This window comes from Chelonoidis abingdonii, chromosome 23 (genome assembly GCF_003597395.2).
Source record: "Chelonoidis abingdonii isolate Lonesome George chromosome 23, CheloAbing_2.0, whole genome shotgun sequence".
Taxonomy (NCBI): domain Eukaryota; kingdom Metazoa; phylum Chordata; order Testudines; family Testudinidae; genus Chelonoidis; species Chelonoidis abingdonii.
The window spans coordinates 18,323,419-18,349,838 of NC_133791.1; the positions used below are offsets into that span (position 1 = coordinate 18,323,419).

General features: G+C 44.7%; 1 protein-coding gene across 1 annotated transcript; it reads left to right on the forward strand.

The window, feature by feature from the left end:
- Positions 1-212: 212 nt before the first annotated feature.
- LOC142045880 (kelch-like protein 6) lies at positions 213-25,799 on the forward strand. Its single transcript, XM_075060393.1, has 6 exons — positions 213-273; positions 876-954; positions 7,175-7,402; positions 11,687-13,100; positions 22,013-22,165; positions 25,521-25,799. Exons 1-6 carry the CDS (start codon positions 213-215, stop codon positions 25,797-25,799), a joined length of 2,214 nt encoding a protein of 737 aa, XP_074916494.1.
- Positions 25,800-26,420: the final 621 nt, after the last annotated feature.

The window sequence follows — 26,420 nt, forward strand, 5'->3', positions numbered from 1 at the left end:
CTGAGTGGGGAACTGGCCATTGCTGCTCCATAACCAAACTACAACATGTGTGGGGAGCAGAAAATAAAATTTCTGCCATCCCTCTGACATGATTTTATATACCAGAGCTTTAGTATTTAGTCATGTGTGTGTGTGCACACTCTCTGTTGAGAATCTAGTTCTCTTTTTCAGTCAAGATTTCCTTCTCTACAGCATTCTTCATTCTGCCTATCATGAGTTCCAGTCAAAAAGGGGAGAAACAGGAGCTGCCAAAGTCACTGGAGCTAAGCAAAGGTAGGTTAGCTGATCCTCATGTGTCTATGTGTAATCTTCTGGGCCAGCCTGTGGGAGCCTCCAGAGAAGGTGAATGCCTAGGGCTGTCTCTGCCGTCCAGAAAATGGCAGAGATGGAAACAACTTTAGTTTTTGAAGTAAACTTAGTACTGGTTAAAGGCGAAAGGGGAGTGAACTCTCCATAAACCTTTTGGTCCTTGCCTTCATTGCAGAGACATAAGCCACCAAACAGTCATCAGGTGATCACATCCTTTGCTCTCCTTCTGCAGCCATCCCATCATCCATACAGATTTCCAGAGATTAGATAGATAGATAGATAGAGGGGGTGGATGAGGATAGATAGATAGATAGATAGATAGATGGGGTGGATGGGGACAGATAGATAGATAGATAGATAGATAGATAGAGGGGGTGGATGGGGATAGATAGGTAGAGGGGGTAGATGAGGATAGACAGGTAGATAGATAGATAGAGGGGGTAGATGAGGATAGACAGGTAGATAGATAGATATTCTCCTTAGAATGAGCTCTCACTTCTTTCCTTCAAGAAGTTGTCTTGTGGTGTATAACAACAGCCTTGGCATTGTCTTCCCAACTCATACAGGTCTAAAACAGCTGTACCAGCACCAGTTGCTCTGTGATGTCACGTTAGTGTGTGAAGGAAGGAGATTCTCCTGCCATAGGTGGGTTTCTGTTTATCTATCTGCTGTCCTCAGCCTATGCTGGAGAGCAGAGTTCTATATTCTGTGTTATCAAGGGAGCTTTAGAGATGGGAGGATAAAGCAAACTGACATAGGAAAATCCTACATAGCAATGAAATACCAAATGAAAATTGTATCACCTTCTCTTGGCCTTAAGACTCTACATCACTTCATACATCTCTTTCAGTGACTGGCTTTTCTCCCGAACAAGTAAACTTTCACCCAGTTTTACAACAATCTTTTCCCAAGATATAAGCAGGAGATCTGATATTGCATAATTCTGCATGGAAAATACTTTGCAAAGGAAGATATTAGTTAGAGATGACTTTAAGAGATGGCGATAGCACAGGGTAGGCAACCTAAGGCATGGGTGCCGAAGGTGGCACACGAGCTGATTTTCAGTGGCACTCACACTGCCTGGGTCCTGGCCACTGATCTGGGGGGCTCTGCATTTTAATTTAATTTTAAATGAAGTTCTTAAACATTTTAAAAACCTTATTTACTTTACATACAACAATAGTTTAGTTATATATTATAGACTTATGGAAAGAGACTTTCTAAAAAGATTAAAATGTATGACTAGCACACGAAACCTTAAATTAGAGTGAATAAATGAAGTCTCAGCACAGCGTTTCTGAAAGGTTGCTGACCCCTGGGTTAGCATATCAGCACTGATCACAGCAATGATACAGGCTGCTCCATCTTCCCCATCACAGCTGTTGGGATCCTCCCATTGCCAACACGGAGATGCTTGGAGGAAGTGTGACCAGCCTCTTATGAATGAGCCTTGCTCATACCATGGTGATAGGCACCTGGACAATATGGGCTGCTTGAATAGACAGAGCTAGGGCTGCCTCTCACAGGGAGGAGACCAGCACCCTGGGGAAGAACATAAGTAACTTCAAGGTCTTCAACCAGGAGAATCTCTTATGTAGGGATATTGCCCTTTGCTAGATATACTAGCTTTATGGCCCCTTTGTGCTTCCAGAGCAGGGTAAAGCAACATAACATAGTAGAAAATTGGGCCCCTCATCTTCCTGCTTCTTCTGATCACTGGCCTTCAGTCTCCTATTACAAGTCTTGTCACTGCTGTGAGACCCTTCTCCTCTGCAGTCTAGAATAGCTTCCTTCTATGTCTCTACAGAATATAATAGGACTGTAGCCAACAGGATTAAAGCTATGGGGCACATTCTAATCTGTCGTAAATTGGCACCACTGAGAGGTGGAGTTATGATAATTTATACTGACTGAGAATCTGTCACCAAATAGGATTCTATACAAATTACTCTAAAAATCACTAGAATTTAATGGAAAATTAGCCCTTGCCTGTACATTTTTGGAATCATCCTACGCAATGTAGCAGGCATACAATTATCTATTAAATTCTTTAGAATAGTTCAGAACTGCTATAGGAAGCTGAACATCCTCTGTAAAATTCCACAGGAGGTGTCCATAAGAATTGCTTCATCAGCTTTCCATCCTCTTTCCAAATTCTGCTGAAAGCCCCCCCCCCTTGGTCAATTGATTTCTCTCTCTCCCTCTGTTGTTATTTCTATATCTAGCCAGCTAGAGATTTAGCTATGAAAGGCACTATGGAACATCAACGTGTATTATCAGATGCTAAGTACCCATATCCATATGATAAATGATATTTCCACATTTGCAGCCTGTGAAACTCAATCTACTGTAGATTTCTGCTCTGAAAAGTTGCAGTTACCTTGCAAACCCTGAGCACCAGGTTTCTGCCCCAGGCAATGTCCAGTGTGCACACTACTACAAGTGACATCACAACCACTGATTTAGCTGCATTAAAGTAAGGAGTTCGTCTATAGGGCTATTGTTTCCAATGCTCAGTCATTCTTTGAAATCCTCAGCGTACTGATTTCATATCCAAGAGAATAGAAAATTTAATAAATAAAGAAAGAAATTTAAAAGCTCTATATTGTGCTGCAGTGATGAATCTCCCTTGCAGAGAAAGAGGGCATAAGATTACCAGTGGGCTGAAGAGTCCCTTTCTGTGCCTACTTGTCTTTAGCAGTCAAACATGTGGGATCTTTTCTTTGTGACATAACAGGCATTACTGCTTGGGGTTTAGAGAGCACGGCTCCTTTAAAACCTTGCCCTGAGGTCCTGAGAGGAAGTGCTGGTATGTGTGCCTGTAGCGCCAGATGAGGAGGCCCACACATAACAATGCAGCAAGAGTCATCCAGTAGTGTGGGAGGGACAGAGCATCCAGCCAGGGATGTCCCAGGACAGGAGCCCGGAGGAGCACCATGGCAGGAAGGAATCATCTGAAAAGGACAAACTGGACCTGACTCAGTATCACTGTTTCCCAGAGCCGTATGGGGCTGTGAATACTTGAGCTTATGACCTTGCACTGGGAATAAGGATGGAGTGGGGAGGCTGTCTCAGTCAGTGGATTTGCAGAGAGAGGCAGAAGATGGGCGTCAGAGGGGTTTGTTGGGGAAAATTTACTGGCACTGAAGTTGACCAGGAGCACCAAGATTCACTGCTTAACTGTAACTCTACCCAGCACTCCTGAAGTGTAGGTCTAGTCACAGTGCTCAGCATCCATCCTTTTGTATAAATAGTGGTGTCCCCCAGGTGTCTGTACTGGGACCAGTCCTATTCAATATATTCATAAATGATCTGGAAAAGAGGGTAAACAGTGAGGTGGCAACATTTGCAGATGATATAAAACTGCTCAAGACTGTTAAGTCCTAGGCAGACTGCGAAGAGCTACAAAAGGATCTCACAAAACTGGGTGAGTGGGCAATAAAATGGCAGATGAAATTCATTGTTGATAAATGCAAAGTAATGGACATTGGAAAACATCGTCCCAACTATACATACAAAATTATTGGGTCTAGTTAGCTGTTACCACTCCAGAAAGAGATCTTGGAGACATAGTTCTCTGAAAACATCCACTTAATGTGCAGCGGCAGCCAAAAAAACCAACAGAATGTTGGGAATCATTAGGAGAGGGATAGATGATAAGACAGAAAATATCATGTTGCCACTATATAAATCCATGATACGCCCACACCTTGAATTCTGAGTGCAGATGTTGTCACCCCATCTCAAAAAAGATACATTGGAATTGGAAAAGGTTCAGAAAAGGGCAACAAAAATGATTAGGGTATAGAATGGAATTAGGGTATGGAACTGGAATAAATTGCCTAGGGAGGTTGTGGAATCTTTAAGAGCAGGTTAGAGAACACCTGTCAGGATGGTCTAGATAATACTTAGTCCTGCCATGAGTGCAGGGGACTGGACTAGAGACCTCTCGAGGTCCCTTCCATTCCTAGGATCCTATGATCTGGAAAAGGGATGACCAGTGAGGTGGCAATTTTTGCAGATGATGCAGAATTACTGAAGATAAGTCCAAAGCTGATTGTAAAGAATTACAAAGGGACTGGGTGACAAAATGGCAGATGAAATTCAATGTTGATAAACACACAGTAATGCACATTGGAAAACGTCATCCCAACTGTACATACAAAATGATGTGGTCTGAATTAGCTTTACCTGTCAAGAAAGAGATCTTGGAGTCATTGTGGATAGTTCTCTGAATACCCCTACTCAATGTGCAATGCCAATCAAAAAAGCTAACCAGAATGTTAGGAATCATTAGGAAAGGGATAGGTAATAAAACAGAAAATACTATAATGTCACTACATAAATCCTTGGTGTGCCCAAACCTCGAATACTGGTGCATTTCTGGTCACCCAATTTGAAAAAAAGATATATTAGAATTGGAAAAGACACAGAGAAGGGGAATGGAACAGCTTCCATAAGATGTGAGATTAAAAAGGCTTGGACTGTTTAGATTAGAAAAGAGATGACTTGATAGAAGTCTAAAAAATCATGAATGGTGTGGAGAATGTGAATAAGGAGTTTTATTTATCCCTTTAAATAACAGAAGAACTTGGGGTCACCTGATAAAATTAATAGCGTGTTTAAGACAAAGAAAAGGAAATACTTCTTCACAAAATGCATGGTCTATCAGAAACTTGTTGCCATGGGATGTTATGAAGGCCAAAAGTATAATTTGGTTCAAAATTGATATTGAACTTCATGAAATTGAACTTCATGGAGGAGATAGATCCATCAACAAGGACAAGTGCAGATCAACAAGGACAAGTGCAGACTTCTGCACTTAGGACGGAAGAATCCCATTCACTGTTACAGACTAGGAACTGAATGGCTAGGAAGCAGTTCTGCAGAAAAGGATCTAGGGGTTACAGTGGATGAGAAGCTGGATATGAGTCAACAGTGTTGCCAAGAAGGCTAACGGCATTTTGGGCTGAATAAGTAGGGGCATTGTCAGCAGATTGAGGGACATGATCATTCCCCTCTTTTTGACATTGGTAAGGCCTCATCTGAAGTACTGTGTCCAGGTTTGGGCCCCACACTACAAGAAGGATGTGGAAAAATTGGAGAGAGTCCAACGGAGGGCAACAAAAATGATTAGGGGGCTGGAGCACATGACTTCTGAGGAGAGGCTGAGGGAACCAGGATTGTTTAGTCTGCAGAAGAAAAGAATAAGGGTGGATTTGATAGCTGCTTTCAACAACCTGAAAGGGGGTTCCAAAGAGGATGGATCTAGACTGTTCGCAGTGGTACCAGATGACAGAACAAGGAGTAATGGTCTCAAGTTGCAGTGGGCGAGGTTTAGGTTGGATATTAGGAAAAACTTTTCCACTAGGAGGGTGGTGAAACACTGGAATGGGTTACCTGGGGAGGTGGTGGAATCTCCTTCCTTAGAGGTTTTTAAGGTCAGTCTTGACAAAGCCCTGGCTGGAATGATTTAGTTGGGAATTGGTCCTGCTCTGAGCAGGGGGTTGGACTGGATGACCTCCTGAGGTCCCTTCCAACCCTGATATTCTATGATTCTATGATCAATGGACATTAATTAGTCAAGACTCTCAGGGACACAACTCCATGCTCCAGGTGTCCCTATACCCCCAACTGCCAGAAGCATCTGGTACTAGCCATTCTCAGAGACAGTATACTGGGCTAAGTGAACCATTGAGCTGGCTCAGTATGGACATTCTTATGTTCTAAAGGAAAATCAGACCCCAGAGAATCATCAACACAATTTCCTGCAACTCCTAGATTGTTCCTTTTGGACATTTCCAGTGCATTCGATTTTACAGGATGTTCTGCATTTCATGTGAATTGACCTCTCTTGTTGTACAGTGCTGCCAAGAAAGGTAATATTTCACAAGTAGGAAAGAGACTGACTCTTTGATCAGGGAGTGGGTATGGAATGGTGTTTTGGGCTGGGAATCATAGGGTCTAATCTTACTTTTTCCACTCACTGTTTATATTTTTGTGGACTTACTTTTGATTATGGCCTCATACCCATCAATCCTAGTAAAGAGGCAAGGTCATTCTCTCCATGGTTCTGGCAGAATTAAGAATAGATCCCAGGTCTCTACTGTAATAGACCTTCTGACCATGAAGATGCCAATTCTATGTACCTGTCTGTAACCATTACTTTAATCACTAGACAATACTTTCCTCCTAAAGTCAGGGAAATAATTTAGGGACTCTGATACCCAGTATTCTACTGGTGTCTAAAAAATACTTTTGTAGCTCCCTGTCAAAGTGTATGTTCTGACCTACCCTCAGCAACTGGTCTACATCTTAGCTAATAGTTCCGGTTTCAAGCGGAGTGCCTCAAGGGTCGGTCCTGCGGCCGGTTTTGTTCAATATCTTCATTAATGATCCGGAGGATGGTGTGGACTGCACCCTCAGCAAGTTTGCAGATGACACTAAACTGGGAGGAGTAGTAGATACGCTGGAGGGTAGGGATAGGATACAGACGGCCCTAGACAAATTAGAGGAATCTCCTTCCTTAGAGGTGTTTAAGGTCAATCTTGACAAAGCCCTGGCTGGGATGATTTAGCTAGGAATTGGTCCTGCTTTGAGCAGGAAATTGGACTAGATGACCTCCTGAGTTCCTTTCCAACCCTGATATTCTATGATTTTAGCTTAAGTGGTAGAGCTCTGTGCTTGGGATTTAAAGATCCTGGGTTCAAATCTTGCTTGCTGAATATTCCCAACTTTATGATTACACATAATAGATGTTTTTCCAGTTTTTGTTTTAAAAAGGGGTTATTTAATGTACACAGTGAGAACCAACCGTAAACACAGGTTTTATTGTTTGGAACTATTGTTTCCTCTCTTCCTGCAGAGTACTGCTAGCAGCTGTCAGTCCTTACTTTAAGGATGTTTTCACAAGCTCCTGCAAAGAATCCCAGGGTGGAGAAGTTGTGCTGCAGGATATGGCTCCTTCCATCCTCCAAAGCATATTGAAATATATCTACACAGAAGAGCTATCACTTAGTCTAGATACAGCCCCAGATCTGTTTGCAGCAGCCAGCAAGCTACAGATCCTCCCCCTAGTGGAGATCTGCTGCAGGTAACATGAAAGGACCTGTGGTCTTACGAGTGTGCTTTAGAATGAAATAAATGTGTGTATGTGTGTGTTAATTGTATATTAAGCAGGTAAAAACAAGAATCAATACAATTAATTTAAAACTCAGCTCATCACACTCAGGGTGGTTTAGACTATTTGTAACATGAACCAAGAAACTTTCACAGGGTAAAATGCCTATTCAAATTCAGCCCTGAGCAATTGTGATGAAATGTCATAACCATGTAAGTAGCGATTCTGAATAAAATGAGCTGTAGGTTTCAGCCTGATTTTCAAGGGAAAGATGATGAAATCACCACAATAATAATACCGTCCTCTTATATACAGCCTTTCATCAGGCTATCTCAAAGTTAGCAGTCTTAACAGAGGGATACTTATAGGCCAGTTAGCCTGATTTCTATCCTGTGCAAAATAATGGAACAACTGATAAGGACTCTGTTATTTAAAAGGAAAGGATAGCAGTATAATTAATTTCAACCCTTGACTCACAGAACATAGATCTTGTCCAACAAATTTGTTCTTTTCCAAGATTACGAGTTGGGTTGCTGATTGATAGATTATATCTGGATTTCTGTAAAGTGTTTGAGTTAGTACCACATTCTGATTGGAAAAGTAGCTCTAAGCAAAAGCATGATGGCACATATTGAGAAGGGTTGGCTAACTGGTGAATCTTAAAATGTAAATGTAATTTGGGATTCATCACAAAGAGGGGGTGCTTCTAGTGGGGTTATCAGGGGCTGGTTCTTGGCCCCAGTTCAATATTTTTATCAATGATCTTGAAGAAAATATATAAGCATTGCTGATAACATTTGTGTATGACAGAGATTGGTGAAGTGGTAACTAATGATGAGGACCGGGCAGTCATACAAAGCAATCTGGGTTGCTTGGCAATCTGGGTCCATTAAAAAAAAATGCGTTTAACGAGGCTAAATGCAAGGACATACATCCAGGAAAAAAGAATGCAGGTCACACCTACAGGCGGGGGAACTGTATTTTGGAAAGCAGGTAACTCTGACAATTACTTAGGGGTCATTGTACATCACCAAATGAACACGTATTTGACGTAATGCTGTTGCAAAAAGGACTAACACAGTACTTGGCTACATTAACAGCAGACTATCCAGCAAAGTAGGGCTGCGATATTCCCTCTGTATACAGCACTGATGAGACCACTCCAGCAAGAGTAGGGCTGCGGTATTCCCTCTGCACTGATGAGACCACTCTGGAATATTGTGTACAGAGTATTAATAATTAAAGACTGATGGGTCGCCTCTTGGTTGCCCAAATCACCAAGCTATAGAGTCAGTCTCACATACTGTTGCTCTCTGGCCCAATGAATCTTTCATGATTTAATCCAAAGTGGAACAGCTTCAACAAAAGAGATTGAGGGCGTCTCACATTAGCATTTGCCTGAGAGCTTTGGAAGACCTGGTTCAAATCCTTTCTCCCCTCAGATGGGTGCGGGGGGGACTGAACCCTGGCCTAAGTGAGTGCTCTAACCACTGGGTTATAAGTTGGGCACTACCTTCTCCTCCAGCCAGATTTTGCATGGGGAGCAAGCCTGCCAGATCAGGCCCTGCAAGCACTATTGCTGCTTCTCTGCTTGCCAGTCCCCGGTTTGTGGATCACCCTGTGGCTTAGAAGGGAGATTGGTATGCGGACACTGAGAGTGAAACATCAGCAAAAATTTAGGGATCAAGAGAGTTTAGGCGCCTATGGGTTTAGGCAGCAGCCAAGCCAGGGTTTTGAGGAAATCAGTGGAGCCTAAAACTGGGCAAGTCTACACTTAAATCTTTGCATTGGCACAGCTGCACTGATGTAGATGCGCTGCTGTGATGCTTTAATGAAGAAGTTTATACCGATGGGTGAGAGCTCTCCCGTCAGCATGGTTAATCCGCCGCTACTAGAGGTGGTAGCTATGTCGATGGGAGAAGCTCTGCTGATCTGGCAGGCATGCTCAGAGGCTGGGGTCCCATGCAAAATCTAGGGAGGGGGTGAGTTGATATCATAGGCACCAACTTCTCCTGGCACCCCTCTGCCCCGACTCCACCCTTGCCCCACCCCGATTCCAACCCCTTCTCCAAAGTCCCTGCCCTAACTTCTCCCCCTCCCTGCCCCTACTGGACTCCTTCCCCAAATCCCCGCCTCAGCCCCACCTCTTCCCAGGAGTGCACTGCATTCCTGCTTCTCCCCCCTCCCTCCCACAGCTTGTTATGCCACAAAACAGCTGTTTCACTGCGGCAAGGGCTGGGAGAAGTGGGGATGTGACACTCTCAGGGGAAGTGGCAGAGCAGAAGTGAGCTGCAGTGTGGCACTTGGCTGCCAGTGGGTGCAGAGCACCCACCAATTTTTCCCCGTGGGTGCTCCAGGGCTGGAGCACTCACGAGTCGATGCCTATAGTTGGTATAACTATGTCACGCAGGGTGTGGATTTTTCAATAATATAATAATATGGGTCTGTAGTGTGAACCAGACCTTAGGTACCTAAACCCCAGAGTACCTAAGTACCTTTGTAGATCTAGACCTCAATCTATTTAGTTTATCCAGAAGCGGATTGAGAGGTGACTTGATTGCAGTCTAGACGTACCCACACAACAAAATAACTGATAATTGAAGGCTCTTTAATGTGGCAAATCTAGTGCCTGAAAGTTGAAGTCAGCAAAGTTGAAACAGGAAATACTATGCAAATGTTTAACAGTGAGAGTAATTAAGCATTGGCAGAATTTAGCAAGGGATTTGGTGAATTTCCCATTTCCTGGAGGCTTTAAATGGAGATTGGACATCTTTCAAAAAGACCCTCTCTATTCCAGCCAGCAGTTAGAGGCTTGATGCTAGAATCACTGGGTGAAATTCTATGGCCTGTACTATGCAGGAGGTCAGACTAAATCAGAGTTTTGCAAACTGTTGGAAAGCTGAGTCCTCCCCCTGCTCCCTTTGGGAAAATGAAACCATCATGCCTCTCTGCAGCTCTGACTTATCGTGTTACAGGTAGGTCAACCGAATTTTAATGAAATGAAATGAAATTGTATTTTAAAATGTCTCAAATGTTATTGCCCCGTTTCCGCTCCCTGGCCTCATGTCTGACACAACACTGAGCAGTCCCACAGATTGTGCAGATCTTCACAATCTGATTCTTCTTCACCTTTCTCAGATGCTTTGGTGAGCAATGAACTAGTTAACAAATGTTGACATTAAAGTATCATCGTTAACACATGAATTAACTGCCAGTGAAATGGAAGGGGTGGCTCAGGCCTGCAGAGGACATTATAACTCAGGTTTCAGTTACACATGCCTGGGTCATGTTTTGAAAGTTGTCATCAAAACCATAACATCAACTTTTTTTTTTTTTTTAAAAGTGAAGTTGACACTGTGGAGAGTGACCCTAGCTAGTCCTCCAGGGGTACCCCACATTTTGGGGCACACAGGAGTACTTGATCACTCTGGCCCTTTCTGGCCTTGAAAATCGATGCAATCTAAGTAGGCGAGGTTTTAACAGCCCATGAAGTCCCTGTCACCCCCCAGATGTGGTCTAGATGTGCAAGAGGTTGTGGTGAGAGGAGTTTGTGTGGGGGCCAGCATGGGGTCTTTGTGTACTTGCGCTTTTGAGCTGCCATTCTGGAGCCTTTCGCCTGAAAGAAATTCACTAACTCAGTTACAGCTGAATAGCCATAAAAGCAAGGTTGCCACCCTAATTTGGGGTGTCAAACTCAGGAGAAAGTTTTCTCATGTAGTTTGCTTGTAAATTGTGTCTTGTGGCCCCCTCAAGTGGCTAGTCTACATAGAGGGTAACACATATTACTAATATTGTCATGCTCAGGGTCAAAGTGGTCACCCTATTTGGGGCTGGGAAGGAATTTCCCCCTGAATCAAATTGGCAGAGACCCTGGGGTTTTTTTTCACCTTCCTCTTCAGCATGGGGGTGCGGGTCACTTGCCGGTTTAAACTAGTGTGAATGATGAATTCTCTCTAACTTGAAGTCTTTAAACTATGATTTGAGTAATTCAACCAGAGGTTAGGGGTCTATTAGAGGAGTGGGTGGGCGACATTCTGTGGCCTGCAATGTGCAAGAGGTCAGATTAGATGACCATGATGGTCCTTCTGACCTTAAAGTCTATGAGCTAATGGAGGTCCTCCTCTTTAAACTCAAATAGGAGAAGTCTGTTCTTTGGTGCTGAGGTCTCTGGGTTCAAACCCTGCTGACGACCTGTCCTGGGGTGATAACAATCACTGATGCATTCCCAGTGATGTTTATTTCCTTTGATCCTCCCAGGTTTCTTTTGAAGACCATTTCCATACAGAACTGCATTGGGCTGTACAGACTGGCTCGGGCTTACAACCACCAAGCTCTCCTTTATGCTACCATGCAGCTCATCACCCTAAACTTTGGAAGGTTCTGTGAGGATGACGACTTCTTGAGTCTGGACGTCAGCAGTTTAATCACCATCCTGTCTTCAGATGGCCTTGCAGTTGCTTCTGAGTTAGAAGTGTACCAGGCTGTGCGTCGCTGGATACAGTTTCAACCCACCACAGGCCACTCCCTCCTCAATGAGCTGATGAGATGTGTCCGGCTGCCTCTCCTGACAGATAGAGAGCTTGTGGAGGTGCAGCTGGATTCAGAACGGTATGGGGATGTTCAGCTTCACTGGAAGCAGCTGGACAGTGAAGAGAGGTTGCTCGAGAGCGGGGGACTCAGACAGGGCATGTCTGATGAACTGATAGTGTGTGTAGATTCACAGATGTGGGAGGACCAAGAGCTGGAGAATGAAGATTTTCTGATGGGCTCTTACGATCTTCATGCAGAAAGGTGGGAAAAGCTCCCAGGCTTGAAATCTTTGACACATCCAGCCTGTGTGGCACTTGGAGACAAACTTTATGTATCTGGAGGCATCTGCAGGAATTCTTATTCAGATGCTTTATATGAGTTCAACTCTTTTAAAGGCCAGTGGACACAGCTCCCTTCAATGTCTGTGCCCCGTGCTACACATGGATTCCTAATCTGTAACCAGAGGCTGTATGCTATGGGAGGCTGGCGTGGGTTTCATGAGTTCCTCAATTCTGCAGAATGCTTTGACATAGCAGAGCAGATATGGACTCCCATATGTAGGATGCCTTTTGCTCTGAGCCGTTCTGCCTCCGTAGTGCTCAAGAGGAAACTATACTTACTAGGGGGAGCAACAGGCCTGACTGGCTCTTGGCAATTTCATAGAGGGCTTCTGATCTATGAAGTTAGCACAGACACATGGACTCAGGTGTCTCTGAACAATGGGTTCTTTTCAGCAGGTGCGGTTGCCATGAATAATGGGATATACGTTATAGGTGGGTATGCTGAAAAGAGAATCAGAGAGTGGGTCGAGGGTGGTCTCATACCAGAAAACCGTCACTGCACTAGAAAGTGTTTCTTTATCTCTGGTGATGGCAGCATGAATGAGGAGGTGATTGTTCCAAAACTGCCAAAGGGAATTGCTAATGCTGCAGTGGTCCGTTGGGAAAAGAAGATCTATGTCTTGGGTGGGGAAAATTTAACCCAATGCTATAAAACAATTTATTATTGGGAACCCAGCGAGCCCAAGTGGAGCAAATGCCCAGAAGACATCCCTGTCTCTCATGAAGGTGTCAGTGGGTTTGGTTGTGCAATACTGAAGAGACCCAAAAAGGAGATCCTGTCCCTTTTTCAAACGACATCGGTAGCCCTGATAGGTGTTGTTGGGAAATATCTGCCTCTTAATATTTCTTTTTAGTTAGCTTTGCATAAACAAAAATAATAGAGCAAGACACAAATAAACTGATTAAACCGTGAGCATAAACATAATTACACAAGGTAATGTGGACTCACAACTGACACTAGCAAAAAGCTTACGCCATTATAAAAACAGCCTGCTTCAGAAAGGCTGTGCCACATTAGTGGGGATGATATTTCTTGGAAAACGTTTTTTCCCTGATTGAATCTGCCCGTGTTAGAGATCAGAAAACTTCTGAGTAAAGGGAGCAAATTTACAAAATGTTGAAGTATGTCAATGTGACCTACAATTTCTAGATGTATGGCCTTGCACTTGGTTGTGTTAAAATGCATCTTGGTCAAATGATCTGGTTTGAATTATATCCTGGAAAGGAATGACTCTGGAAAGGACTCAGTGGTCAGGAGGAGAACTGATTGAATATGAACTCCCAGTGTGATATGGTGGCTAAGAAAGCTACTGTGATCATTGAAAGTATAAACTGGAAAATATTGAGTGGGAGCAGTGCGGTAGTATCACTGATGTAAAAAGCACAAGTGAAACCATTCCTAGAATATTGTGTCTAGTTGTTGTGTTTGCATTTCAAAAAAGAAGTTGAAATATTAGAAATTCAGAAAAGAGCTACAGGAATGATTTGAAGTCTGGAAAACCTGCCTTTACAGTGAAAGATTTAGGAAGCTCAGTCTATTTAGATTATCAAAGAAAAGACTCAGAGGTAATGTGATCATGGTCTATAAGGGCTTTATGGGAAGAAGATTTCTGATAGATGAGGGCTCTTTAATTTAGCAGACAGAGGAATAAGAAAATCCAATAGCTGAAAGCTGAAGCTAATTAACTTCAGGATAGATGTAAGGCATTTTTTTTAAACAGTGAGGGTAGTTAACCATTGGAACAATTTACCACAGGATACGGTGGATTCTCCATCACTTGGAGTCTTTAAAACAAGACTGGATATTTCTTTCTGAAAGATACAATTTAGCTCAGCCAGAATTTTTAGGTTAGATGTAGGAGTAATTAGGGGAAATTCTCAGGGCCGCCGGGGGGGGGGGGGGGGGGGGGGGGGGGGGGACAAGTGGGGCAATTTGCCCCAGGCCCCACAGGGTCCCCCGAGAGAATGGGTGAGGCTCCCGCCCCAGCTCTGGCCCAACCCCTCCTCCGCCTCTCTCCTGGAGCCTCAGTGCATCCAGCGGCGTCCCTGAACAGCCTGAGCTCTGCCACATTCAGAGTCGTATGGTAAGGGGGTGAGGCTGCGAGCTCCATGCCGAGCGGAGGGAACTCAGGCCCCACTGGAGCTCGCAGCCCCCCTGCCTTACTACATGGCTCTGAGCGGGGAGGAGCTCAGGGGCCCCGCTGGAGCCATGCTGCAGCTGTCGAGGGAAGCTTCTGGGTACGACGCACTGAGGCTCCGGGTGAGGGGGGAGCCGGGGCTGGGGGGGTTGGATAAGGGGCAGGGAGTCTCAGGGACAGTCAGGGGGCAGAGGTTGGGGGGAGGCGGTCAGGGGACAGGGAATGGGGGGGTTGGATCGTGGGTGGTCCGAGGGTCTGTCAGGACTCAGCAGTGGGGTGGATAGGGGTTGGAGCAGTCAGGGGACAGGGAGCAGGCACGGGTCCCAGGGTGGTGGTGGGAGGTTTCTGGGGGACAGTGAGGGGACAAGGAGCAGGATGGGTTGGGGATTCTGAGGGGGTAGGGCAGTCGGGGGGCAGGAAGTGGGTGGGGGTCGGATAGGGGGAAGGGCCAGGGTGTTTGCAAGGCATGGCCTTCCCTACTCTAAAGCTCATTCAGCAGTTTGAGGCTTGCAGAAGAGCCAAGCTGTTAGCTTTTCCATTAGGGCTACCATCCCTTTCACTTCTCAAATGCCAAATTATAGTCTATATTTAATTTCAGTGCCATAGGGAGATTCATGTCAGGGGAGGGTAGCTGCATTTAAAATTAGCCACTAGGGGAGGGATCACATGAAAAGAGCAATATCCTACAACACCTACCTCCTTCCCGACCCTACCAAGGGAGAAACCCTCCCCCCTGCATTCCCTGAGGCTTCAGAGGGGTTAATTCAGTGGTTCTCAAACTTTTGGCCTAGTGGCCCCTTTCACATAGCAAACCTCTGAGTGCGACCCCTCCCCCCTTTATACATTGAAAACACTTTTTTATATATTTAGCCCTATTATAAATGCTGGAGGCAAAGCGGGGCTTGAGGTGGAGGCTGACAGCTCGCGACCCCCAGTAATAACCTTGTGACACCCTGAGGGGTCCCGACCCCCAGTTTGAGAACCCCTAGGTTAATTTACTGTTAACACCCTGTGTCCATTCACATGCATGTGTTATTTTGAGCATGTCAGTTTTCATAATATAGGCTCATCCCAGATTCTGGAACAAGCTCAAATGCTCAGTTGGTGGAATATGTACATAAGCTATACTAAAGACAAACTCACAGTAACCGTCTGCAGTCTCTAGGAAACAGATAAATGCATGGAGGTTAAGTCCATTAATGGCTGTTAGCCAGGATGGGTAACGAATGGTGTCCCTAGCCTCTGTTTGTCAGAGAGTGGAGATGGATGGCAGGGGAGAGATCACTTGATCATTACCTGTTAGGTTCACTCCCTCTGGGGCACTTGGCATTGGCCATTGTGGTAGACAGGATACTGGGCTGGATGGACCTTTGGTTTGACCCAGTATGGCTGTTCTTATTCTAAGCTAAATGAACCCAAAGTTATGGAGACAGATATGAGTCAAGGAAGCCAGCAGAGTATCAGAAACCTGGAAAAATCTCTGACTGGATGGGCTCAGACGTTTGGTCACAAGCTGAGATGGTTCAAAAGTTTTGGATTTTTTTTAAGCAGAATTTTTTATTGTTTCTTTAAACAATCAAACACAGCAAGCAGCAAATATTTGGTCATACACTTCTGAAACCCCAAACCGTGTTCAGGTTTTGGAGGACTCATTTCAGCTTTTCAATTAAAAAAAACACAATAAATTTTGAAGGAAAGCAGACATTGGCCGTGATTTTTTTCTGCTTTTTAAAACCCCCCTAGTTTTTGATCCAAAAAAAGTTTTGACGGAAAATATTTGTCCAACCCTTTTAATGAGCTTTAGTGCCTTTTAGCACTAGCTGATTCTGAGAACCAGTGATACATTGTAAAGAAGTTCTCTCAAAACTGGGTTTGTGCCAAGATGCAAAAGGTTTATTTTTCCCAGGGCTGCCCGTGGCGGGGAGCAAGTGGGGCAATTTGCCTGGGCTCTGTAGGGACCCCCACAAGAATATAGTATTGCAATTTTTTTTTAATGGAAAGGGCCCCTGAAATTGCTTTGCCCCAGGCCCCCTGAATCCTCTGGGAGGCCCTGGAAATTCTATGGCCCATGTTAGACGGGAGGCTAGAGTAGATGATCATGATGGTCCATTCTGGCACTAAGTACTATGAATGGTGACAACATCGAGAGGAACACACTTGTCACTCTCTGGAAGAATGTGAAAAAATCTCAAAGCCATTTCCTCTAGGAAATTCACATTTCTGAACTTTGAAACAGCTGGTGGAGGAGGATGAGGTTCTACTAAATAAAACCTCCTTTTGTGTAGATCAGGCATGAGGCTGGGAGTCAGGAGGACCAGAGTTGTATGCCCACTTCTGTCACTATCTGGTGGAACTCAGACTCAGTGGTACTTATATGGCACTTTAGGAACATTGGCCCATTTCCAGTTGTGCTTAACTGGGTGTGCATCCAGTTGTGCATCTTCTCTATTGACACCTCAGCCTGGGACAGTTCCTCATATTTGTCACCTCAGGTGTGGGAATCTCCCTCATATTCTCTGCAGTGAAGGCCAATGCAAAGAATTCATTTAGCTTCTCTGCAATGGCCTTGTCTTCCGTGAGTGCTCCTTTAGCACCTCGATTGTCCAGTGGCCCCACTGATTGTTTGGCAGGCTTCCTGCTTCTGATGTATTTACAATAAATTTGCTACTAGATTTTGGGTCCTTAGGTAATATTCCTTCAACTTTTTTCTTGGCCTGCCTTCTTACACTTTTATACTTGATGTGCCAGAGTTTATGCTCCTTTCAATTTTCCTCACAAGGATTTGACTTCCAATTTGTAAGGGATGCATATTTGCCTCTAATCACTTCTTTTATTCTGGTGTTCGGCACAGTGGCATTTTTTTGGTTCTTATATTGTTCTTTTTAATTTGGGGTATACATTTAATTTGATCCTTTATTGTGGTGTTTAAAAAAAGTTTCTATGTTGTCTGCAGCCATTTCCCTCAGATCCCACTGAGGAACACACTAAGAAACTGCACCATCTACTCAGGACACTCCCTACACTAACACTGGAACAAATCAACATACCCTTAGAGCCCCGACCAGGGTTATTCTATCTACTACCCAAGATCCACAAACCCCTCCGTGACACACCTGATTTCCTGAGGAAACTACAATGCATTGGTCCACCTTCCCAGAAAACACCATCCGAGCCACCATGGATGTAGAGGCTCTCTAACAAACAATCCACACACAGATGGAATACAAGCTGTCAGGAAACAGTATCCCTGATGATGCCACAGCACAACTGGCTGCTGAGCTCTGTGTCTTTATCTCACACACAACTATTTCAAATTTGATGACAATATATATCTCCAGATCAGTGGCACGCTATGGGCACCCGCATGGCCCACAATATGCCAATATTTTTATGGCTGACCTGGAACAACGCTTCCTCAGCTCTCGTCCACTCACGCCCCTTCTCTACCTACGCTACATTGATGACATCTTCATCATCTGGACCCATGGGAAGGAGACTCTGGAAAAATTCCACCACCGATTTCAACAGCTTCCACCCCACCATCAACCTCAGCCTGGACCAATCTACACGGGAGGTCCACTTCCTAGAGACCACGGTGCAAATAAGTGATGGTCACATAACACCACCCTATACGAAAACCTACTACCGCTACCGCTATGCCTACCTTCATGCCTCAGCTTCCATCCCGGCACATCACACGATCCATTGTCTACAGCCAAGCACTGAGGTACAACCGCATCTGCTCTAACCCCTCAGACAGAGACCAACACCTACAAAATCTCCACCAAGCATTCTCAAAACTACAATACCCGCACGAGAAATAAGGAAACAGATCAACAGAGCCAGACGTGTACCCAGAAGCCTCCTACTGCAAGACAAACCCAAGAAAGAAACCAACAGGACTCCACTGGCCATCACATACAGTCCCCAGCTAAAACCCCTCCAACGCATCATCAGGGATCTACAACCCATCCTGGACAATGATCCCACACTTTCACAGGCCTTGGGTGGCAGGCCAGTCCTCGCCCACAGACAACCTGCCAACCTGAAACATATACGCAGTACTCACACCGCACACATATAGAACTCTAGCTCAAGGAAACCAATCATGCAACAAACCTCAAAGCCAACTCTGCCGCACAAGATCTAGCACCGAAGCGAGACACTCATCACAGGACTACACCAATCACTACAACCATCATCGGTTCTATCATCTGCACATGCCACCAATGTAATATACACGGATCATTATGCATTAATGCCTCTGCGAAGTACAATTGCCAAACTGGGCGACTCTACGGAACAAGATAAATGGAGCACAAAATCAGATATAGGAATGGAATATACACCAAAACTGTAGGAAATACTTCAAAACTCCGCGGCCACACTATACAGCAGACCTTAAGCGTGCCCAAGCCTGCATGCAAAAAAACTCAGTCAACCCAAACTTCAAACGCGAAAGCTGCTGAGCTTATTAGTCATGTCGCAGAATATGTGACACCCACAGTCTAGATAAACCAGAAGACTAGAAGGCTTGCCGAAGCTACAAAGCCAGTTTCTCCTCCCTTGTTTCACACTCATGCTAGAACAGGGCACTCATCCTCCTTAATTGAACTAACATCGTTATCTCTAGCTTGCTTGCATATATATATATATATATATATATATATACACACACACCTGCCCCTGGAAATTTCCACTACATGCATCTGACGAAGTGAGTATTCACCCACGAAAGCTCATGCTCCAAAACGTCTGCTAGTCTATAAGGTGCCACAGGATTCTTTGCTGCTTTTACGGATCCAAACTAACATGGCTACCCCTCTGATACATTTCACTTTTGTGACTGTTCCTTTTAATTTTCTTCTAACTAGGTTCCTCATTTTTGTGTACTTCCCCTTTCTGAAGTTAAATGCTACTGTGGTGGGCTTCTCTGGTATTTCCCTCCCATCTCCCACACAGTGATATTAAATTTAATTATATTATGGTCACTATTACCAAGCAGTTCAGCTATATTCTCTTGGACCTGATCCTGTGCTCCACTTAGGATCAAATCAAGAATTGCATCTCCCCTTGTGGGTTCCAGGACTAGCTGCTCCAAGAGCCAGTCATTAATGGTGCCTAGAAACTTTATTTTCTGAATCCCACGCTGAGTCAATATAGGAATAGTTAAAATTCCCCATTATTGTTGAGTTTTTTTTTTATAGCCTCTCTAATCTCCCCACGCATTTCACAATCACCATCAGCATCGTGGTCAGGGGATTAGTAGTATATTCCTACTACTATACTCTTATTATTCAAGCATAGAATTACTATCCATCGAGATTCCATGGTACTGTTTGATTCATTTAAGATTTTGACCCTATGCTTTCTTTCATATATAGTGCCACTCCCTGACCAGCGTGACCTGTTCAGTCATTCCTGTATATTTTGTACCCTGGTACTACAGTGTCCCATTGATTGTCATCATTCCATCAAGTTTCTGTGATGCCTTTATATCAATATCTTCATTTAATACCAGGCAGTTAAGTTCACTCATCGTACTATTTAGATTTCTAGTATTTGTATACAAGCGCTTATAACATTTGTCAAGTTTTAGTTGTCTGCCTTCATGTGAAGTAATTGAATGGGACTCTTTCATTTGATGGTATCTCTTCAATTCTCCCTGTACTTTATCAACTTCTCCTCTTTACTAGGATATAGAGAATCTCCATTAATAGCTCCTCCCCTACGTGATATCTCTGTCCGAACTATGTTCTCCTACACACCTGTCAGTTTTTCCCCAGCTCTTAATTTAAAAACTCTTCTACAACCTTTTTAATTTTACATGCCAGAAATCTCGTTCTGTTTTTGTTTAGGTGGAGCCCACCCTTCTTGTATATGGTCCTCCTTTCTAGAAAAGTTCCCTAGTTCCTAATAAACCTAAACCCCTCTTCCCTGCACCATTGTCTCATTCATGCATTGAGGTCCTGTTCTAACTGGCCCTGTGCATGAAACTGGAAGCATATCAGATAATGCTACCATGGAGGTCCTGGACTTTAATGTCTTACCTAGAAGCTTAAATTTCGCCTCCAGGACCTCTCTCCTACCTTTTCCCATATGTCATGTACCATGACCACCAGATCCTGCCCAGAACTGCAGATAAGTCTATCTAGATGTCTTGAGAGATCCACAACCTTTGCACCCAGCAGACAATTCACCATGTGGTTCTCCTGGTCATCACAACCCCAGCTATCTATATTTCTAATGATTGAATCCCCCATTACTATTACCTGTCTCCTCCTAATATCTGTGTTTCCCTCTTGTGTGAGAGAGGATACCATGGCATCGTCTGGAAGAAGAGTCTCAACTAATGACATAAGAACATAAGAATGGCCGTACCGGGTCAGATCAAAAGTCCATCTAGCCCAGTATCTGTCTACCGACAGTGGCCAATGCCAGGTGCCCCAGAGGGAGTGAACCTAACAGATCATGATTAAAAGTGATTCCTCACCATTCCTTACCCATCCTGGCTAATAGCCATTTATGGACTTAACCATCATGAATTTATACAGTTCCCTTTTAAATGCTGTTATAGTCCTAGCCTTCACAACCTCCTCAGGTAAGGAGTTCTGCAAGTTGACTGTGCGCTGCGTGAAGAAGAACTTCCTTTTATTTGTTTTAAACCTGCTGCCTATTAATTTCATTTGGTGACCCCTAGTTCTTCTATTATGAGAATAAGTAAATAACTTTTCCTTATCCACTTTCTCCACATCATTCCTGATTTTATAGACCTCTATCATATCCCCCCTTAGTCTCCTCTTTTCCAAGCTGAAGAGTCCTGGCCTCTTTAACCTTTCCTCACATGGGACCCTCTTCAAACCCCTAATTATTTTAGTTGCCCTTTTCTGAACCTTTTCTAGTGCCAGTATATCTTTTTTGAGGTGAGATCACATCTGTAGACAGTATTCGAGATGTGGGCATACCACGGATTTATATAAGAGCAATAATATATTCTCAGTCTTATTCTCTATCCCCTTTTTAATAATTCCTAACATCCTATTTGCTTTTTTGACCGCCTCTGCACACTGCGTGGACATCTTCAGAGAACTGTCCCCGATGACTCCAAGATATTTTTCTTGACTCGTTGTTGCTAAATTAGCCCCCATCATATTGTATGTATAGTTAGGGTTTTTTTTCCAATGTGCATTACTTTACATTTATCCACATTAAATTTCATTTGCCATTTTGTTGCTGTAGTGAGGCGGCCTGGCTCCCAGCCGCCCCAGAGGACGAAGAGCCTAGCCGGAGGCTGGACTGGGTGGAGCTAAAGAACTTTGAGCCTGCCCCGTAAAAGAGTCAAGCGCCGACCCAGAAGTATAAAGGTGGGCCCTCAGAGCTCAGTGGGAGGCCAGTGGTCGGAGCAAGCCAACATCCCTCAGGGAGCTCGGGACTGGGAGACTCCTGCAACCCAGGGTAGCCGCCCAGAGTGGCCTGAACTCCCCCGCGCTCGCTAGCCCGAGGAGCTGCCGGAGCTCCCCCGTGCCCGCTACCCCGAGGAGCTGCCAGAGCTCCCCCGTGCCCGCTACCCCAAGGAGCTGCCGGAGCTCCCCCGCACCTCCTACCTGGAAGAGCCGCCGGAGCTACTCTGGACAGACTTTCCGGAGGAGCTGCCGGACCTACCACCCAGCCGTGGCTGGGACGAACCCATGAACCTGGACCCTACGGAGGATGACCCCAGGATCCAGGTAAGCCCCGAGGGGGAGTCTGGAAGTAGCCCAGGGGCAGCCGACCCTAGTCTGGCTGCAGCACAACCAGAGCCAATGTCAGTGTGTTGTGGCCAGGATCCCCACTGACACAGCAGCAGGCTGCCTGCCGCTGTCAGGGCCCCGGGCTGGGATGCAGAGGAGCGGGCGGGCCTGCGTCCCCCTTGCCACCCCACTCCCGGGTGGCAGGCTCCCCCTTGCCCTGACACCCTGGCCAAGAAGACTGGGCCTCTTACCTTGAACTGCTTGCTCAGCCCCTGCCTGAGAGTCTAAGCCCTGCCCCGTTGTTTGTTACCCCGCCCTGACCGAGGGCCTGGGCTTACTAGACTGAACTGTTGGCTCAGCCCCTGTCTGAGGGTCTGAGCCCTGGACTGTCGTTGTTGCCCCAGGTAGTGAGGCAGCCTGGCTCCCAGCCACCCCAGAGAGGGGTGAACCCCAACAGCGGATGCCTACAGTTGCCCAATCACTTAGTTTTGTGAGATCTTTTTGAAGTTCTTCACAGTCTGCTTTGGTCTTAACTATCTTGAGCAGTTTAGTATCATCTGCAGACTTTGTCACCTCACTGTTTACCCCTTTCTCCAGATCATTTATGAATACATTGAATAGGATTGGTCCTAGGACTGACCCTGGGGGAACACCACTAGCTACCCCTCTCCATTCAGAGAATTTACCATTAATTTCTACCCTTTGTTCCCTGTCTTTTAACCAGTTCTCAATCCATGAAAGGATCGTCCCTTTTATCTCATGACAGCTTAATTTACATAAGAGCTTTTGGTAAGGGACCTTGTCAAAGGCTTTCTGGAAAACTAAGTACACTATGTCCACTGGATCCCCCTTGTCCACGTTTGTTGACCCCTTCAAAGGACTCTAACAGATTATTAAGACACGATTTCCCTTTACAGAAACCATGTTGACTATTGCTCAACAGTTTATGTTTTTCTCTGTGTCTGACAATTTTATTCTTAACTATTGTTTCGACTAATTTGCCCAGTACCGACGTTAGACTTACCGATCTGTAATTGCCGGGATCACCTCTAGAGTCCTTTTTAAATATTGGCTTACATTAGCTATCTTCCAGTCATTGGGTACAAAGCCAATTTAAAGGAACAGGTTAGAAATCTTAGTTAATAGTTATGCAACTTCACATTTGAGTTCTTTCAGAACTCTTGGGTGAATGCATCTGGTCCCGGTGATTGTTAATGTTGAGTTTATTAATTATTCCAAAATCTTCTCTAGTGACATCTCAATCTGTGACAGTTCCTCAGATTTTCACCTACAAAAGCCAGCTCAGGGTTGGGAATCTCCCTAACATCCTCAGCTGTGAAGACTGAAGCAAAGATCCATTTAGTTTCTCTGCAATGATAATCATCTTTAAGCGCTCCTTTTGTATCTTGACATCATCAGGGCCCCACTCGTTGTTTAGCAGGCTTCCTGCTTCTGATGTACTTAAAAAACATTTTGTTATTTACCTTTGGAGTTTTGGCTAGCCGTTCTTTCAAACTCCTCTTTGGCTTCTTATTACACTTGCACTTAAGCAGACAGTGTTTATGCTCCTTCCTATTTGCCTCACTAGGATTTGACTTCCACTTTTTAAAAGGAAGTCTTTTTCTCTCTCACTGCTTCTTTTACATGGTTGTTAAGCCACTGTGGCTCTTTTTTTAGTTCTTTTTTACTGTGTTTCTTAATTTGGGGTATACATTGAAGTTGGGGCCTCTTTTAGGTGTCTTTAAAAAGCGTCCATGCAGTGCAGGGATTTCACTTTAGTCACTGTACCTTTTAACTTCTGTTTTAACTACCCCCCTCAATTTTGCATAGTCTCCCTTCTGAATTAAATGCCACGAGTGTTGGGCTGTTGAGATGTTCTTCCCTCCACAGGGATGTTGAATGCTATTGTATTATGTCACTATTTCAAGCGGTCCTGCTTAGTTACCTCTTGGCCAAGCTCCTGCACTCCACTCAGGATTTAAAATCTAGAGTTGCCTCTCCCCTTGTTGGTTCCCGTACCAGCTGCTCCATGAAGCAGTCATTTAAAGTATCGAGAAATTTTATTTCTGCATTTCATCCTGAAGTGAAGTGTTCCCAGTCAGTATTGGGTAATTGAATCCCCCACTATTAATTTTGATAGCCTCTCTAATTCTCCTTAGTTTCATTCATCACTATCACTGTCCTGGTCAGGTGGTCGATAATAGATCCCTAATGTTATATTTTTATTAGAGCATGACATTTCTATCCATAGAGATTCTATGGAACATGTGGATTCGCTTAAGATTTTTACTTCATTTGAATCTACATTTTCTTTCACAGATTGTGCCACTCCCCCCCTCCCCCACACACGACCTGTTCTGTCCTTCTGATATATTTTGTACTCCGGAATGATTGTGTCCCATTGATTGTCCTCAGTCCACCAGGTTTCTGTGATGCCTATTATATCAATATCCTCCTTTATCACAAGGCACTCTAGTTCCCCCATCTTCTTATTTAGACTTCTAGCATTTGTGTACAAGCACTTTAAAAACTTGTCCCTGTTTATTTGTCTGCCCTTTTCTGATGTGCCAGATCCTTTTTTATGCGAATGTTTATCATCTGAGTCTGAAAACTGAAAAATTTTGATTGAGAAATGTTGCCTCAGTGCCATAGTTCAAGGTCTCATGTCTCCTTTCTCCTCTAGGGACTTCATCTCTGATGATACATTGCAGCAGGGGCTCCTGTGAATCACTGTGGCAGCTTAGCAAAAGGAAAGTCCATGGTGCATCATGGGAGATGTAGTCTGAAAAGGGTAGCCTAGCCCACACAGAAGAATGGCATCCAAACTATAACTGCCATGGGGCATTTCAGGGTCCCTTCTATGAGATAGATATATATCCATAAATATTCTGGGGAAGAGGGATAGCTCAGTGGTTTGAGCATTGGCCTGCTAAACCCAGGGTTGTGAGCTCAATTCTTGAGGTGGCCATTTGGGGACTGGTCCTGCTTTGAGCAGGGGGTTGGACTAGATGATCTCCTAAGGTCCCTGATAGTCTATGATTTTTGAACTGATATTTTCACTTTTTGATTTTTTTGCTGAAGTTAAAATTTTCCATGGGAAAAAACAGATTCCCACCAGCTCTATTCCTGCAATACCTGGGAGCACAGCCTGGTCCTTCTAAGGGAGCCACAACTGGTCCACTAGGCAGAGAAGGCACAAATATGCTAGTGCTTGCTTTTCTTTTTAACTAGTGTGATCAGCACCAATGCCGCACATGGCTGCTCAGTCCCTCACTATGTCTTCCATGTCCTCTGTTGTCCCCCAACTCCACAGTCCCTGCTACCCATGCAAATCTTATACCTTCCCTCCCAGTACTGGGAAGTAATAGGGTCATCTCCGGGAGGATTCCCTGGATGGAAGAACCAGGGGGATCCAAAGGAGCACCACAATGACTTCTACGCCCACCCCTCTCCCAGCTCGCAGTGCAGCAACATAGGATTTGCCACACAGGAACAGACTGTGCTCCATCCAGTCCAGGATGATGCCACTGAAAGCAGCCAGCGCAAGATCCTTCACCGGAAGAAACCCTGCAGCAGCAATTATGGGCTAACATGCCCCAAGGAAAGGTTCTTTATGATCCTCAGTAGTTAGAGGTTGACTCACGCTCTGAAGCAGGAGGGTTCATCCCCCAGCTAACACTTTTGATAATTCTTTTCCTATTCACTGCAATAATAACTCTGTACGTACTTGTTATTCATTCAAGTGTCTAACCCTTTCCTGAATCCTGCTAATCTCTTATGTTCAATGGCAGGTACCATTGAATTAGGAGAAAGTGTGCAGCCATGGCAGGTACCATTTCCAAAAGCTCCTACATGACTTAAGTGCCTAATTCCCAGTGAAAGTCACTTTTGAAAATGAGACTTGGACTCCTAAGGATGTAGATGCTTTTGAAAATTGTCCCTGGTATCTGGACAGCCCTGTCCTTCCCAGAAAGGGCCTTATGTCTTTGGCAGCTAGGGCAATGTAGAACACCCCAGATGCTTTTGGGGTCTAGCCCCAGAGTTGGGAGGGGCCTAGCAATGGGTTACCGCCCTCTCCTTCCCTCTCTTCCACACAGCTGTGCTTTCTTTGCTGCTACTACGGCCTCTCTTTCCTTCGAGGAACCAAGCAGATATTAAAATGATTCTAGGGGAGAGCTCTGACTTGGTAGGATTTTACACCCACTTTGCACAAGTGTATAGGGCAGTGGTGAACTGGTCCCTCTGTACCACA

What these genes read in the sequence shown, in the direction of transcription:
- LOC142045880 (XM_075060393.1), top strand. Translation starts at nt 213, where the DNA reads ATGAGTTCCAGTCAAAAAGGGGAGAAACAGGAGCTGCCAAAGTCACTG. An exon ending in AGGAGATTCTCCTGCCATAG is followed by an intron (nt 955 to 7,174) that starts GTGGGTTTCTGT and finishes CTCTTCCTGCAG; the next exon opens with AGTACTGCTAGCAGCTGTCA. An exon ending in AGGATGACCCCAGGATCCAG is followed by an intron (nt 22,166 to 25,520) that starts GTAAGCCCCGAG and finishes CTTCCCTCCCAG; the next exon opens with TACTGGGAAGTAATAGGGTC.